General features: G+C 41.7%; 1 protein-coding gene and 1 pseudogene across 1 annotated transcript; one reads left to right on the top strand and one right to left on the bottom strand.

Moving 5' to 3' along the window:
• Positions 1-547: 547 nt before the first annotated feature.
• LOC147427596 (fructose-bisphosphate aldolase, cytoplasmic isozyme-like) lies at positions 548-1,199 on the bottom strand. Its single transcript, XM_086497513.1, has 2 exons — positions 1,114-1,199; positions 548-1,031 (listed from the first exon to the last, which is right to left on the bottom strand). The coding sequence occupies exons 1-2, from the start codon at positions 1,197-1,199 to the stop codon at positions 548-550; spliced, it is 570 nt and encodes a 189-aa protein (XP_086353639.1).
• Positions 1,200-1,669: 470 nt separating this feature from the next.
• Positions 1,670-1,958, top strand: LOC147427595 (uncharacterized; annotated as a pseudogene).
• Positions 1,959-17,076: the final 15,118 nt, after the last annotated feature.

The following is a 17,076-nucleotide window of genomic DNA, read 5'->3' as shown; positions in this document are numbered from 1 at the left end:
GCAATGCTTATAAATCAAGGGCAACAAGAATATGAGGAGGTGGTTTTTGTTCTTTTAACAGGAGGGGAGGTTAGAGCTACCTCTTCATTGGCACCCAAGGTTGGGCCTCTAGGTCTGTCGCCCAAGAAGGTTATAAAAGAAGACATCGCCAAGGAGATTACCAAGGACTGGAAGGGCCTGCGCGTTATCGTCAAGCTCACTGTCCAAAATCGTCAAGCCAAGGTTGATGTCGTCCCTTCCACTATCTACGAGGGATCCAATTTGGGCGACATCTCTGCTGGTTTTCTCTCCTTTCTTTCTGTTACTTCTACTTCTGATTTCGCGACCCTGCATTGCCCTCTCTCTCTCTCTCTCTCTCTCTCTCTCTCTCTCTCTCTTTACTAGGAATAAACCGTAGCTAAATTAAATCATGATAAAGATGCCCGTTACATAAACCTCAGAAAAATAGCCCATTTGCTTCATTCTGCACCCACCCCCACACCTAAACATTATTACAGAACATGAAACATCATTGGAATCAAAACTCAATAGCTTAAGAATATGAGAGCTAATACTTGTAGTTGGCAACATGAAGCGATTCATCAGTGCCAACGCCCTTAGCAGCATCTCCAACATATTTTCCAAGTACAGCCGTCTCACTAGAGTTGGCCTTGCATCGGGCAAGCAAAGCAGCTTGTGCTGTAGGAATGTTTTCCTTCTTTCCAGCCCAAGTCTTCAAAGTACTGGCTTGCATTAATGCTCGTCCAAATGAGAAAGAAAGTGTCCATGGCTTCTTGGTATCCAGCTCATTCATGGCATTCAAATTCAAAGTTGCTTCTTCCTCACTTTGACCGCTCGACAAGAACATGACACCAGAAACAACAGGAGGAACCATCCTTTGAAGTGCTTGTACGGCATAGCGAGCCAACCCATTTGCATTCTCAAGTATGGCAAGAGGAGACAGCTCAGTTGGACCAATCTTGAGCACAGCTCTCCACTTCGCAAATCGGGCTCCAGCATTGGGCAAGGCCGTCCAATCCATGAGTGGTTGTCTCACCGTCAGCGCATGCCTGCAAGGTCGACAGTGCCCTTATCTCCCTTGATGCCGAGGACTAATCCACCCTCTTTAAGTACCTCCACAAACGGATCCCTTGCCAGGTCGCAATGTAATTGGCAGCCGCAATAAGCTCAGTTGCATATTTACCCTCGAACGCGGCCATGGCAGCTAGCAAGCCAGGTCGCAATGTAATTGGCAGCCGCAATAAGCTCAGTTGCATATTTATCCTCGAACACAGCCATGGCAGCTAGCAAGGTAGAGATGCAAGGGTCTCTCTCTCTCTCTCTCTCTCTAAAAAAACTGAACTCTCTCTAAAAAAACTGAACTCTCTCAAAGAGCGCGCTCTTTGAGAGGGTTCAGTTTTTTTAGAGAGAGAGAGAGAGAGAGAGAGAGAGAGAGAGAGAGAGAGAGAGAGAGAGAGAGAGAGAGAGAGAGAGAGAGAGAGAGAGAGAGAGAGAGAGAGAGAGAGAGAGAGACAGAGAGAGAGAGGACCTTCTCATCCACTTTGAAAAAGAGCGATACTTTGCGAGGTACACACACACACGCACGCCCCTCATTCCCCCCCCCCCCCCCCCCCCCCCCCTCTCTCTCTCTCTCTCTCGTGCAGGGCTTGCCTTCTTCTTCGCCATAGCCATGCGGAAGGAGGACACTATCACGCTTGTGAGTGCGGAGGGGTTCGAGTTCGTCATTGATCGCAAGGCTGCCGTCATCTCGAACACCCTCAAAAGCATGCTCAGCTCCGCCGGAGGCTTCAAGGAGACGGGAAGTCAAGCTTCCGGAGATAAGCACACCGGTTTTGGAAAAAGTATGAGAGTTTTTCTACTAGTTTTTGCAGTTTTCCAATAGCCTTGAGACGGAGTTTGACATCGAGCCAGAAATGACTCCGGCCTTGATCATGGCTGCGAATTTCCTGCACACATAGTGGTGGCTTCTTGGTCCATAGAAGGATGAAGATTGATAGTGTTAAGTTTTTGTTAGAGCTGCCGCTTGACCTGCCTTTCATCCTGTAAATGTCATGCTAGCAAAGGTTTTGCACAGGGTGAATAGAGGGTCTTGTAAATTATAATGTTCAAGGATTTCATATCCAAGTGTCCTTTATGGTCCAAAAGAGAGAGAGAGAGAGAGAGAGAGAGAGAGAGAGAGAGAGAGAGAGAGAGAGAGAGAGAGAGAGAGAGAGAGAGAGAGAGAGAGAGAGAGAGAGAGAGAGAGAGAGAGTGTTAAAAATTAGCCCCATTGGCTTCGCTCCAATTAATTACCAGCAGAGTTATATTTCTAATGGGGCCGGCTGTAGAGTAGAAAATCTTGCCGGAGCTGAGCATTGTGGGAGATGGGAGCAGCTGAAGCGTAGGAGCAAGTGGAGGAGAAGCCGTGGGGGATGATGCAGCACCTGCAGAAGCACAAGCCAATGTCGTCAGGTGGTAGAGTTTGTGACGCTCCTGGTGGGGGCAGGCGTGGTGGTGGTGCAGCTGGCAGTGATGGCGCCGCCGCTGCTACTGTTAAGCCCATTGCTGGTGCCCGTGGGCTTTCTGATGGCGCTGTGCACGAAAGGTCCCCTCATAACCGGGGGGGGGGCATAACGGCTGTTTTTGCGGTGTCGTGGGTGTACAAGTATGTACTGACGGGGAGACAACCTGACATTTCCCATGAATTGTTCCTTTTGATGAATATTGCAGCCTTCGCTTGCGGCCGATATCACAACCGCTTATATTTTTTTAGGGAAAATTACCAAAATACTCCTCTAATTTGAGGAAATTCCCAAAATACCATTGTATCTATTTTGGTTGGATTGTTCAATATTTTCTAATATTCATTCGTTTTTGACAATTGAGATCCGTTTTTTAGTGCTCAGCATGTAATTTGTCACCAGTTACCATCGCAAAAAAGGCAATTATGTCTAGAAGCAATTCATCTCCAAAGCTTACGAGAATTGCCACTGTGGTTGAAGCCATCAATTGGATGGATGTTGAGGGACGTTTGAGTCTTTTGGACATGCTTGTATCTGATGTTTTGGAAATGTCTTTCTAAGTTTTTTTCAAAAAAAAGAGAGGGAGAGAAAGAGAGAGAATCCAACTTGCTTCTGAGACTCTGAGAAAGCGGGACAAAGAGAAGCCCTCCAAGTGAGCAAGAGACATGACATTAAAAATTCATTAAACTCGGCCGCTAAGAGTGAGTGACCGGTGCTTGAAAAAAACTTTTTTCCAAAAACTTGTCAAACCTACATGTTAGAAACAATAGAGGTAAATTGACTAAATCTGAATGTTTTTACACCAATTTACAAATTTTTTTTATTTTTTTTGGAGGTTTTCTCACCTTTACCTATGATATTTAGAGGTAAATTTGTAGGTGGGGTTACACTAAACCTAGGTTTGTGTTACACTAAACCTATATTTTTTTCAAGCATTGTGAGTGACTTATAGAGGCGGCGCTGAGTGTGTGTGTGTGTGTGTGTGTGTGTGTGTGTGTCTGTGTGTGTGTGTGTGTGTGTGTGAGAGAGAGAGAGAGAGAGAGAGAGAGAGAGAGAGAGAGAGAGAGAGAGAGAGAGAGAGAGAGAGTAATTGGCTAGATTGGTTGAGAGCATGCACACCCCTTCCATGCAGAGTTTGTTGCCTAGTGGCGGAGTCAGGCCCTGTTTTGTGGAACTCTAGAAGAAGGTGGAGGTAGGGATTTACGCGCTACTAGAAAGACTGGTTTTTGAGAAAAGATTCCTTGGTTGTGATCCCACAACTGTGGAAGATGAACCTCACTCTCTCTCTCTCTCACACACACACACACACACACACACACACACACACACACATCCAAATTCTTCATCTTTGTTCTCGTCGAAAGATAGGGCCAAGGTGATTGCAAAGGCATTGCATAAGAGGTGATTGACAAGCTGTTGCATGCAAGTGGTGATTATCATTCATGTCGATAGTACCTTATGATCTTCATCACCTCTCCCGCCCTTGGCCGCAAAGTCCGCGTGATTGGGGCCTCCTCTTTTGTAACTCACCATGAAAACTAAAAGATTCTGTAGTCCATGAAAACTATCCTTTTCATGTATGTGATGTGAAGGATATTTTCCTTTTCCTCTCGTTTCTCAAGTGTCATGATTATACGCTACAAGATCTTTTTTGCAAGCTAGACAAAATGGAGTCACTCACTCAAAAAAATTTATCTCCGATTTCAATAAGGTACAACCTAGCACCAAAGATTGCAAATACACATTGTTCATATTGGCTCCAACCTACCACTGTTTCCATTATGATTTAAGTTCTATGTATCTTGTGGGGTTTTGCTCTTTTTTATAATTGCTCGAAAAGGTTTGCTTGGAGTTTGAAATTCCTCATCCTGTAGTCAACCATGGCTAGGCACATAACCATCTATGGACGACAATGTGGCAACAAGATTGTATTTATGTTTGACGACAACATCTAAGCACTTTCTTTCTCTTTTGTGATACAACATTATGAAATAATCAATGCATTCAATTTGTATCCATTAACTCTAATGGGAGAGCATGTGAAGATAAAGGCTACTGAACATGCTAGTGGTGAACAAATCTTCCTTCTCAATCATGGCCAATGTCAATTCTATAAGGTTTATATTGATATTGAAAGTACACAAGGCATTGGAATGAAGGACACACTAGTAATAGTCAGATGGTCCCTCCAGAGTAGTTGGTAAACTACATGCAATGCCTTCACAAAGCAGCCTACACATGGTACTCAAGCAAGCAAAGGATATCATTCAAGTTCAAGAGCTACCTATGCATTATGATGGACATGTGGCATTTGAATTACCATCTTTTTGATCTATTTGTGCACGAATTTATGACAATTGCAACGTGTGAATTTACCATGGAGAATAAGTTTGCACAAATAGAGTTTTGGAATATGCTCAGCAAGATGGTTCAGAAGCAAGGATATGATTGTGTATCAATGTGTGTGTAATACATTAAAGGAAGAGTATGGATCTTTTGTTTGAGATTATTTTAATGTGTGTGAACACATTAAAGGAAGACTATGGCTCTTTTTTTTGAGACTATTTGAGATGCAACATGGTTACTTTGCTACACTATACTCTATAGAGTAACTACTGAGATCTTGATCTAATCTTTTTCATTGCTTATGCTCGCTCGGTTTCTTGTCCGCTCGGAAGTACTTGCTCGAGGATTAGGATTCCTCCATGACCACATATACGCTAAGCAGGTCCAGATGTGAATTATGGTACCTCTCCCTACAAGAGCGTTGTACACACACAAACACTGTTGTACGATTATAGAATAAGCTATGACACAGACATGGTCTGCATTGGAGCATATGCAAGGGACATACAATACATTAGAAGATGAGGTTTCCTTCGCCCATCATTCTCTCTTTCTCTCTCTCTTTCCAACTTCTCTGCGGGGAAAGGTGAAACTAGGCATGATTTTTATTGAAATCTTTCTATGTCAATACGGTAACAGGAAGGGCTAAGAGCCATCTATTGCCACCTATGTTTGACTGGCTAAGAGCCATCTATTTGTAATCCATCAGTGATTGATTTCAAGATCGAACAATTCTATTCAGTTGAGGACTCATCGATTTTAGTGGACAAGCAAGCGTCTTTCCATTACTATTTTTTTGAGTGTTATTTTAGCACCACACACTTTGAGTGTGAAGATCAAGTTGATTTTTTGAAAGTCTCAAACTTGTAAATGTGTCTCTCTACCAAGGTGTATAGATGAAGCAAGCAATTTAGATAGCACGACTGTTCATAAAAATCCATAATGATGGAATTTTGGGTCTTTGGGTCTAGACAAGATCCAATTGTGAATACGATTCCAACTTGAGTGGATCTCCTATTTTATCTATAGCACTAAGAGTGTGTATACGAGTACAGTTTTGGGATAAGACCCATCTCGTAATTACTAAATCACTTATTAAGTGTTGATAGTCAATTCTTGGAACCTTCACACTTGCACTTTCAAGGAAAGAAGTCCACCAATTGCCAAGGGGTAATGGACAATTTTAAGCTTTCAAAGACATAAGGGAAAGCTCAAGGGGGGTCACGGACACAGGCCAAGGGCCAGCTGTTAGTTGAGCAGTTTTCATTACAAAGTTTAGCCAAGGGGTTTGACAATGTCCATATTAACCAAGGGGTTTGGATTTCAAAGGCAACACCCAGGGTTATATGTGCCATACTTCTTGAATTTCAATGTTTTTCACTTAGCATTCCTAGGTCTTTGTAGGCGGAAAATTTGGGTAGGTGTATTTACCTACAAGTAAGTGAACGCTATGTTCAACCTCCAAGTACGCATATGATTTGGTTTATTTTCATTTTTGCATATGCTTTGCTTGACTTTTTCAAGTTGGATGAATAAACTTCTATGTTTTCATCCATTTTTGCTCTTCAGCGAGATGACAAGGTCATGTAAGAGCCAAGAAATTTGGGCTGTAGTGTCCAAAATAAACTTTTGCATTACGTAGTTATGGACCCACTTGTAGGTTTTGATTTGGCACATGTTGTCACATGGTAAACAACATGGTCTACAAACTCAAGGAATTCGGTTTAGCCAGTGTGGAGCATGGATAATGAGGGTCTCTCTCACACACGTCGCATGCGTGTTTACAATTTGTTGGGGGGAAATCATAGCATAGCCTAATCAACCCAAGACCAACAAAATTATCAATCCTAGGATCAGCAACCCGGCTAGGGCATGGAAGCACGAGCATCGGATGTATCAAATGAGAGGATTCAAGAGAATTCTCATCCAATGCAATAGAGATTAGCCATGAATCACTAACTCTAATCACATCATCAATTAAGCGTCACCTTTCCATATACTAGAGCCTCAAAGCACACTCTTGAAAAGCACACATGAATTACATTGGTGTTGGCCTCTTCAATCACCACATGTCAATCAAGGTACTTCATCAAAAGCTACACACACAAGGTGAACGGTGCTAGAGTTTCATAAAACCCATCCACACACAAGAAAACAATAGGAATCACAAGATTAAGAACCAACCTAATTAGAGATGTTAAATATCACAATCGAGTGCTCATAGAAGGATAGGAGTGGTTAATAAGCAAGAAGTCATCACACATACTCAAATCTAGAATAATGAGAAGGTGAAACTACTTCATGACATAATGGAATAGAAGAATTGAGACTAATGAAGAAAGGGGAGATTAGATTAAGAAAAGCTTCTCTAATTAGAACAAATTAACATTATCCTCTTAAGCATGGACATTAAGCTCAAGGCTAGGCCATCCATAGAGTGAAAACTCAAGAGAGAGACAACTCTCAAAAGTGGATCCTCAAGAGTGGATACTCAAGAATGAAGCCTCCTTGCATAAAGGCTTCCTTATAAAGGCTTGCACCACAATCCCTTCTACTATGGGTTTAAGTTTGAGCCCTCTAGCTAACATATACAACTTTGAACCTTATACAAAGTGAGTAGGAAACATTGTGCGCATCCATAGCACATCTCCCACTTGATGCATAGTCGATGTAACCTGTGCTAGCCGCCGCTGCTAACATTCCCCCCTTCCTAATTTGGCACATGTCCTCGTGTGCCCGGTGAAGCAAAACACGGTGACATGGTAGAAAGCAAGTCCATGGAAGAAATATTGAGCTACAAAACATAAGAACAAGTAATGAGCATCAAAAGCCAACAAGGATAAAAAACACGAAGTCCAATGAGCAATCATGCAAAATGATTTTTTCTTCTAAAAGATGGGTGGGTCATAGTAAAAAACTAAACAAAATGAAGCAAAAAAAAACACCTAAATATCATGAAGATGAAACCACTTGAAATTTCAATTATATGCATGAAACACAAGCAATATTATGACCGTAGGCTAATGAAAGTTCATAAACCTATTAGCCTAAAAACTATGTGACCAGGGGTAATAAATCATTCAAGTCTATCATGTCTATGGGCTATAAAAAAGCTACTAATCTATTAGTACATTGTCATAGCTTTTTGAAGCTCATGGAAGTTTTGTTTTTGTCATTCATAAAAAAAAGTAAAGCACGTTACAAGTACGACTCTCGGCTCCTTGAACCCTCAAGAAGGTGTTCCAAAAGCCTACTAGCCTACCAAGGCGACGACTAACCCCTATCAGCTCAGGGCATCGGTTTAGGGCCTTGACCAAGCGAGCAAAGGTGGTTCCCCTCGCCTACCAAGTGCCAATAAGGCGCTAAGCCTCACAAGACACAACACAACATATAAATTTTCTTTTCATGTGTCTAGTAGCATTTTTGCTACTTTTTCTTGACACCTTTTTACTTCATTGTTTCATTTTTGAGCGCTTTTTTATTGCTTCCCACATGAGAGTATATATGGAAAATGGACAAAAGGACTAAAGCCTAATCACGGCCCTAGGTCATGTTAAAAATGAATGGAGTATTAAAACTATCACTAAGAGTCTAGGACTAATGAGCAATAATACTTCATTAACCTAAGGTATAGGCCAATTACCTATAATTAACACACATAAAACTTAATAGTTTGATGAGTTAATATTCACAAAGCAAAGTGTTGAAACTTTAGTATGCCTAGCTTTTGAACATGAAAGAACCATAGCTTACAAGCAAAAAATCACTTTATCCAAGTATGGGGAATGGAGAGATAAACAAAAGAGAAAAATCATGGAAGGATTTCACCTATTCATGCTCTTTTGAGCATCCTTGAGCAAGCATCCACTTGGTAGAGAAGTCTCTTGATCTTTTTATTACAATCCAAGCTGATTGAAGCTAAGTGTAAACACAAACTTCAAAGGCCTTTTATTGAAATCCAAGAGCACACAGAAAACATTAATGAAAACCTAAATCTAGGGTCTTGCATATTTGAATTTGCCAAAGGAAACAAACCCTAGGGTAAAAAGTGCCTTTGGGTTCTGCACATTGTGCTCTTTAGTAGCTTCTAAGTAAAGCACATTTTGCAATTTAAAGTCTCTCATGTATGATTCAAAAGTTGATTAAATGCTGGCTCAATTCATATATGCAATTTAAAACAACCCAAGAGCTAGAAATGATGCAATTTCTAAATGAATTTGAAGTGGCTCTCGATAGCCAAATTTTACATTTTAAAGCTTCTAGAAAAGTTGGGTAACAACTAGCTCACATGAAATTTTACAATTTTAGAGCAAGCTATGAGCTAGAGATGACTGCAAATTTTGATGAAATGAAAGTGAATGGCTCTCAATAGCCAAATTTTGTACTTGAAAGCTCTCAAAAAATCTGGGTAAACACTAGCTCAAAATGGAAAAATTTAACTTTTGACCAAGCTATGAGCTAGCATGTATACAACTTTTAATCCAAAGAATTGGAATGGCTCTAAATAGCCACATTTTGCAATATTTTGCAATGATGGCCCATTCTTTGATCAATGAAAGTTCTTGTTACCCACAACCCTTCAAAATAAAGCTAAATTGCTAGTGCATGAAAGCATTTGTCATTTAAAGTTAGCACTAAAAATGATTTTTCATTCAATATGTGCAATCCGGTGCTTGAATGAATAATTGGTACTTTTTATCAATTATGATGATGAATTGGCCAAATAATTAATGTGTGCGTCACAATATTGGCTCAAAAGATTGAGATAGATCACTCAATCAAAGCTTAATTGTGAGGAAATTTTGTATTGCCATGCTAATGTTGATCAATGTGATGAACGTGGCAATGTTGCATTCATTTTTATGTGTGATTGTAACCGAAATTCACTCATGTGTAGCTATGCAAACCAAAAATGACAAATCCAATAGGCTTTGAATGATTGAGGATATTGAATATGAGTAATCAAAATTGCAATGATTGAAAATCGGATACACATTTGCATTTGAGGAGAAGTATCGCGCTACATTGTGAGTGCAATGCTTGGTCCATAAGCAAAAACCAATTTTTGTGCTTGCATGACAAAAATCAATTGCTAAAGGGGCATGACATTGATCATAATTTTGGTAACATGGATACGAAGTTTGTATGCTTTGATTGATCATTGACAACATGAGCTTGAATTTATGGAAGTGTGTATAGGATTGATTCACGAATTTTTTCTTGAGGTGTCATATGGTGAAAAATCTCTCTCTATCTTTGTCTTTGTGGGCACATCCCCTAAGAGGAGGATTTTTTAAATAAATTTTTTTTTTCGAATCCTGCCACTTGCAGCCTGCCTCCTTTTGCCTACTTATGAGGCAAGTTTCTCGCTCACGTACTCATCTGGTTGCGAGACCCCACACATGCGCCACCTCATGCGGCTTGCCTAGCTTGGTTCACTCACACACAAACCCGTGAACACACACACCTATTTTTGGGCCGCAATAACACTACACAACTTGCGTTCACTCTCTCTTTGGCTCCCTACTGGCCCGCCACGTCTGGATTGGCACTCACGAGTCACCACACACTACTCACTCACACACGTTCAGTGATGAGCTTTTCTCTGTCGGAGACTGAGTCTATTGAGTCCTCTCACTACCCAACACACAAGCCTTTTGGCTTGAGCATCACAGCACACGTCTGGATTGGCCCTCACGAGTCACCACACACTTCTCACTCACGCACGTTTGGTGATAAACTTTGCTCTATTCGCGGACTGAGTCTATTGAGTGCTCTCACTACCCGCTGATGACAGCCTGCTCGGCGCTCGCCTCTTGCCAAGCTTTGCACCCCATATCCCTCTCGATAAACCTCTCGGTCTCTCTCTTTGGTCGCACTTAGCCGTATCTACAACAAGCGCAAAATGACACCCACCACAATGGTGGCCCACTATCTGCTGTCCCGACCGGCTCAGAATTCATGCAGGTTACGTGAGTTGCAGCAGCTTGCTAAAGCAATTGGGGCTTGTTCCCATCCCTTCCTTCAAAAAATAGCGGGAGTTGAGTGATTGGCTCTAATAAAGTGAAAATTCATCTGTACAATAGCGATTGCTTACCGTTGCCCAACTTAAGATTCAAATGGTCATTCTTCTTTTATGATAAAAGGCACTAATTGTTTGTTTACACTTGCAGCATGAGGAGCATGACTCGAGCATGAGCCTTAATATTGTGGTAATTTCTTGAAGATGATTTGGAGTGAAGCTTTGCCTTTTGTCGCATTTTAGATCACTTAGCTAAGAGCCTAATATATCCCCTTGCACCATGTAAAGTTTGGCTATACAAAAGCCAATGCATCATTGCCATTTATCTCTCCTTTCTTGCTTTGTATGTTAAACTTGCTTTGCATTATGAGTTGAGATTCTTTATTGGACTACATTAAAACCTGAGAGACATAATTGAGCATAAATTTTTTGTGATGCTTGAGGTATATGCAAAATGCTTTCCTTCTCTAGCATATTTCTAAAGAGATGGTGGCTTATGATAGGTTTTGGTGCCTTGAGGGAGCTTGACATGGTCTCTTATATATGCTATGTGGGAGCTAGAATGAGGGCGTCAAACGTGTGCTATGCTTGTGTAATCATTTCCATGCATACATGAACTCTCATTCCACAAATGTTTTGGCTTGTGCATGGTTTGATGCTCGCATTCATTGGCTAGGTCAATTGAGTTACACACCTAATTTTAGTAAATAATTAGCACACATTGAACCACATCAATCAATCAAGAGTTGAGCTGAGCAAGTGAGTACACTTACATTGTAATCACACTCCAAGCTATTCCTTTGCTCCACGCAAGGACGCATCATTGCACACACAAGTGTGTGCACTATCAAATTGGCTCCAAAATTGACCATTGTAGGCCAAAACTCAAACACTCAAATCATCAAATTAGACATAAATTAACACAATTAACTTGATTAGAGTGATGACTCCACCTCTTATATAAGGGGATTAATCATACATCACACATCAAATGCTAGTGGTTAGGTTAGCAAAGTTAGTAAAAAATTAGCATGAAATTAGTACAATTAGCATGGAAATGAAGAGAAACTAGTAATGGTTAGTGTGAAATAAGTAAAATTGGAGGTGCAATTGGGAGTTTGGGGTATTCATAACTCAACAATTATCTTCAATTACTTGCACACATCATCAAATCAAACCAAAATTGAGTTACACACCCTCAAAAACCAATGAAATTAGTAGTGAGATTACTCTATTCTAAACATCCTATACTCACTAGCTTAGGTTAACGATCCCCGGCAACGGCGCCAAATGTTGGAGGGCAATCATAGCATAGCCTAATCAATCCAAGACCAAAAAGATTATCAATCCTAGGATCGGCAACCCGGCTAGGGTATGGAAGCATGAGCATCGGATGTATGGAATGAGAGGATTCAAGAGAATGCTCATCCTATGCAATAGAGAATAGCCATGAATCACTAACTCTAATCACAAAATCAATCAAGCGTCCCCTACACGCATTAAGTCCACCAAAGTCCGACTTGCCAAGACTAGAACCTCAAAGCACACTCTTGACAAGCACACACTAATTGCATTGGTGTTGGCCTCTCCAATCACCACATACCAACTTCATCAAAAGCTACTCACACAAGGTGAATGGTGCTAGAGTTTCATAAAACCCATTCACACACAAGAAAACAATAGGGCACATACACTAATCACAAGATTAATAACCAAATTAATCAACCTGATTAGAGATGTAAAATGTCACAAATCGAGTGCTCATGGAAGGAAAAGAGTGGTTAATAAGCAAGAATTCATCACACATACTCAAATCTAGAAGAAGGTGAAACTACTTCATGAAATGGAATAGAAGAATTGAGACTAATGAAGAAAGTAGAGATTAGATTAAGAAAAGCTTCTCTAATTACAATGGATTAGCACTAGCCTCTTAAGCATGGGCATTAAGCTCAAGGCTAGGCCATCTATAAAGTGAACACTCAAGAGAGAGAGAGCTCTCAAAAGTGGATCCTCAAGAGTGGATACTCAAGAATGAAGCCTCCTTGCATAAAGGCTTTCTTATAAAGGCTTGCACCACAATCCCTTCTACTATGGGTTTAAGTTTGAGCCCTCTAGCTAGCATATACAACTTTGGAACTCCCAATGAGCCCAAGACCTTATACAACGTGAGTAGGAAACATTGTGCGCATCCATAACACATCTCCCGCTTGATGCATAATTGGTGTAGCCCATGTTAGCCGCTGTTAACACAATTACCTCCACACCCAAGTACATCTCGTACTTGAAGGATGCTCTTTTTTTAGCATCCTTACCTGAGACAAATTCCACATGTGGTGAATATGAGTCTCTAGGATTGACACTGGTGCCACTAATTTAATTTTGTGTTGTGACAATGTCCCTAGGTGCTGGTCAAATCCGTTTTCTAGACCATTAAACATTAGTGTATCACCAATCTTGTTTTTCAGCATGAAAATACTTCTCCAAGGGGGGAGTAATGTCATGCCAAGGGTAGGACCAGGTAGAGCAAGGGCCAGGATGAACATGTAGTCAAGGGAGTCCCTATGTTTAGCAAGCCAAGGGCCTTTATAGGGAATGGCTGGGTGGTGATGAGCATGCTCCAGCCCCCTCAGTCTCACACTCATGATTTTATTAAGTGTTGATTGCGGTTAGAATTAGTACTTTTTCATTAGCCATTTCCTTCTAGCTAGAGTTCATTTTGCTCTATTTAGTTATTCACTAGAAAATCCCATCTTCATTCCTTGAGTACATCCCATGATAGTGCTCTGCAAGAGCTCTTCGATGCACTCTCAAGATCTTTATTTGGCCAAGATTAAGCTCCTCTAATTGTTTTTCCATTAATAGGTGTGTGTGTGTGTGTGTGTGTGTGTATTTGTGTGTGTGGAGCTGTGCTAAGTCGTATTAATATTCTATATTTGGAGGCTCTGACATAAGAATCTCACAAGGTTTGGTGGTTTACATGGCTCACGTGGGTGGACACTCATGTGGTCGGAGGTTCAAGCTACCCAATTTTAGTATGGGTGCCTTAGGCGAAACTGAATTCTATGGTAAATTATTTTGAAGAAGCCCGTCGGGTCCGCAAGGAGAGAGTTCTCATGCTCACAGATGGATCTAAAATTATCTCTAGTGGAGCTCACTCGTGTGGTCGGGTCCGGTCGGACGTCGCTATTGAGATGAGCAAGACATTTTTGGCTGACTGGTGGATCAAGGTGGCCAGCCTTGCTCATTGATTGTGGGTCACCGATTCTCCCTGGCCAGCCGGCTATGCCCAAGGGAGGCCTCCCACGGTACCTCGCTACCAAAGGGTTAAAGACACCTCCTTAGACCCCTTCATGGAGACCTTTCCCACGCTATTGCAGTAGCTTTATCTTCAAGCTTGTCTCTATAGTAGCAAGTCTGAGACTAAGCAATGCTTCACGATTGACTGTGATATCATCCATGGCTTGACTTCAACATCAAATAAAATTGTGCCACTTACCATCAAGCTCCTATTACTAGCACCAAACCCTTTCCCTTGATACTCCGCTTTTGGGCTGAATTGAATGATCTCTCACACCTCACTAATGATGAAAGCAAGATACCTCTTCCTTCTACTATAGAAGGAGCTCATTTATACTCATTTTTTAATGAATTAAGAAGTTACATTATGCACTTTCCAATCGTGAATGGCTCACTTGTGTTTCCGCCATAACCTTTCATTTACATTGGCATTAAAGATTGGGGCACTTCTATCTTGTTTTTGACTACAAAGACATTTCCAAAGCTAGAAAATCTATCTTTGGAATGTCAAATTAATCACATTGGAGACTACCCTCGAGTTTCCCCCGAGTACATCTCCACCAATCCTCCTCCCTTCTCTAAAGCTACGGATGTATATTCTCTATGGTGGATTTTGAAGTGTATACTTAATTGCATGCCTAAGCCAACTGGTCCGGAACAGAGAGTCTTTGTAAAAAAATACATAGAACACTAGATTTAGGCAAGGATAGAAATCCTCAAAACTGATTTGGGTGTATGCAAGATAAGGTGTATCCACTTTCAACAGTCTCCCCCAAAAGAATTACCAAACAGTCTGTTTTTTGACAGTACTATGTATACTTGACTTGCTTGCATGTACTTTGAAGAGGCAAGATTTGGTGGCCACACAAAACACATAGTTTTAAACACTATTTGATCTTCAATTTTCCAAACCAAAGTGGAAATTTTAGTGTGCAAGGACTACTCTTGGGTCCAGGGTAGCACAATTGTAAATTTTATGGCTTTGGGCTCGCTAAGGGCCCAATGACCAAAAGTTGGCATTGTGCCACCCTAGACCATCGAGATGGATTCTGATGGCCATACAACTTTGCAAGAGCAAGTATTAGTGTGCTTGAACCACCCTTGCAAATATTTCCTTGTCTTGCTAGTCCAAGGCGACAGAATTGCCAATTTTTTTGCTTTGGGCTCCACCAAGGACTTAATGACCAAAAGTTGGCGATTGTGCCGCCCTGGACCACGATATATGATGGCCATGAAACTTTGTAGGGATGGAGGTTAGTGTGCTTCCCTTGACTCTACAAATTTTTATGTCCATTCATGCCTGTCAAATCAGTATAGGGTGTACAATCGCCAATTTTTTTGGCTTTGGGCTTGCAATGGACCCAACGGGCAAAAGTTGGCGAGTGTGCCACCCTGGATCGTCGAGATGGATTGCGATGCCTATGAAATTTTCACATGCAAGGATTAGTGTGCTTCATCTGCCCCTAAAAAGTTTCATGTCCATCCATTCCCATCTTGTTGGTCGAGGACGGCACAATTGCCAATTTTTTGTCTTTGGGCTCGAGGGCCGAACGACAAAAAGTTGGTGAATGTGGCGCCCTGAACCATTGATACAGATTGGCCATGAAACTTTGTAGGGGTGGGGATTAGTATAATTTCCTTACCCTCGGAAATTTTCATGACCATCCGATTTCGTCTCGTTGGTCTAAGACGGCACAATCGTCAATTTTTTGGCTTTGGGCTAGCCAAGGGTCCAACGGTGAAAGGTTGGCGATTTTACTGTCCTGGATTGTTAAGAAGGATTGCGATGGCCATGAAACTTTGAAAGGGTAGGTATTAGTGTGCTTCCTCTATCCATGCAATGTTTCATGGCCATCCGTTCCTGTCTCATTGGTCCAAGGCGGCAAATGGCCAATTTTTTGGCTTTTGGCTTTGGGCTCGCCAAGGGCCAAATGGCCAAAAATTGGCGATTGTACCTTCCTGGACTGTTGAGATGTGGAGACACATTGCGATGGCCATGAAACGTTGCAAGGGTGGATATTAGGGTGCTTTACTTGACCTTACAATGTTTCATGGTCATCCATTCTCGTCTCGTCAGTCCAGGGCAGCACAATCACCATTTTTTTTGCTTTGGGCTCACAAAGGGCCCAACGGCCAAAAGTTGGCGATTGTGCCGTCCTGGATCATTCTCGTTTGTCTAGGATGGTATAATCGCCAATTTTTTTGTCTTTGGGCTCCCAACGACCAAAACTTGATAATTGTACCGCCTTGGACCGTCGAGACAGATTGTGATGGCCATGAAATTTTGCAAGGGTGGAGATTAGTGTGCTTCCCCTACCCATGTAAAGTTTCATGGACATCGGTTTTTTTCTCGTTGGTACAAGGCGGCACAATCGCCAATTTTTTTGGCTGTGGGCTTGTCAAGGGCCAAATAGCCAAAAGTTGGCAATTGTACCACCCTGGACAATCGAGACAGATTGCGCTTGTCATGAAACTTTGCAGAGGCAAACATTCGGGTGCTTCCCTTGCCCTTGTAATGTTTCATGGCCATCTTTTTTCATCTCGTCACTCCAGGGCAGCACAATTGCCAATTTTTTGGCTTTAGGCTTGCCAAGGGCCCAACATCAAAAATTTAGAGATTGTACTGTCGTGGATTGTCAAGGCGGATTCTGATGGTCATGAAACTGTTTAAGGGAGGGGACAGATGTGCTTCCTCTACCCTTGCAAAGTTTCATGGAAACTTGTTCTCGTGTCGCCAGTTCAGGGTGCTACAACCACCATTTTTTTGGCTTTGCGCTCGCCAAGGGCCAACCGCCAAAAATTGGCGATTGTGATGTCCTGAACCGTCGAGACAGATTTTAATGGCAATACAATTTTGTAGAGGTAAGGATTAGGGTGCTCCTCTGTTGGACGGATACGCCGCGACGGACG

This window comes from Adiantum capillus-veneris, chromosome 23, assembly GCF_014529385.1.
Source record: "Adiantum capillus-veneris isolate H3 chromosome 23, ASM1452938v2, whole genome shotgun sequence".
In the NCBI taxonomy this organism is placed as follows: Eukaryota; Viridiplantae; Streptophyta; class Polypodiopsida; order Polypodiales; family Pteridaceae; genus Adiantum; species Adiantum capillus-veneris.
This window is presented reverse-complemented; position numbering and strand designations above follow the sequence as displayed.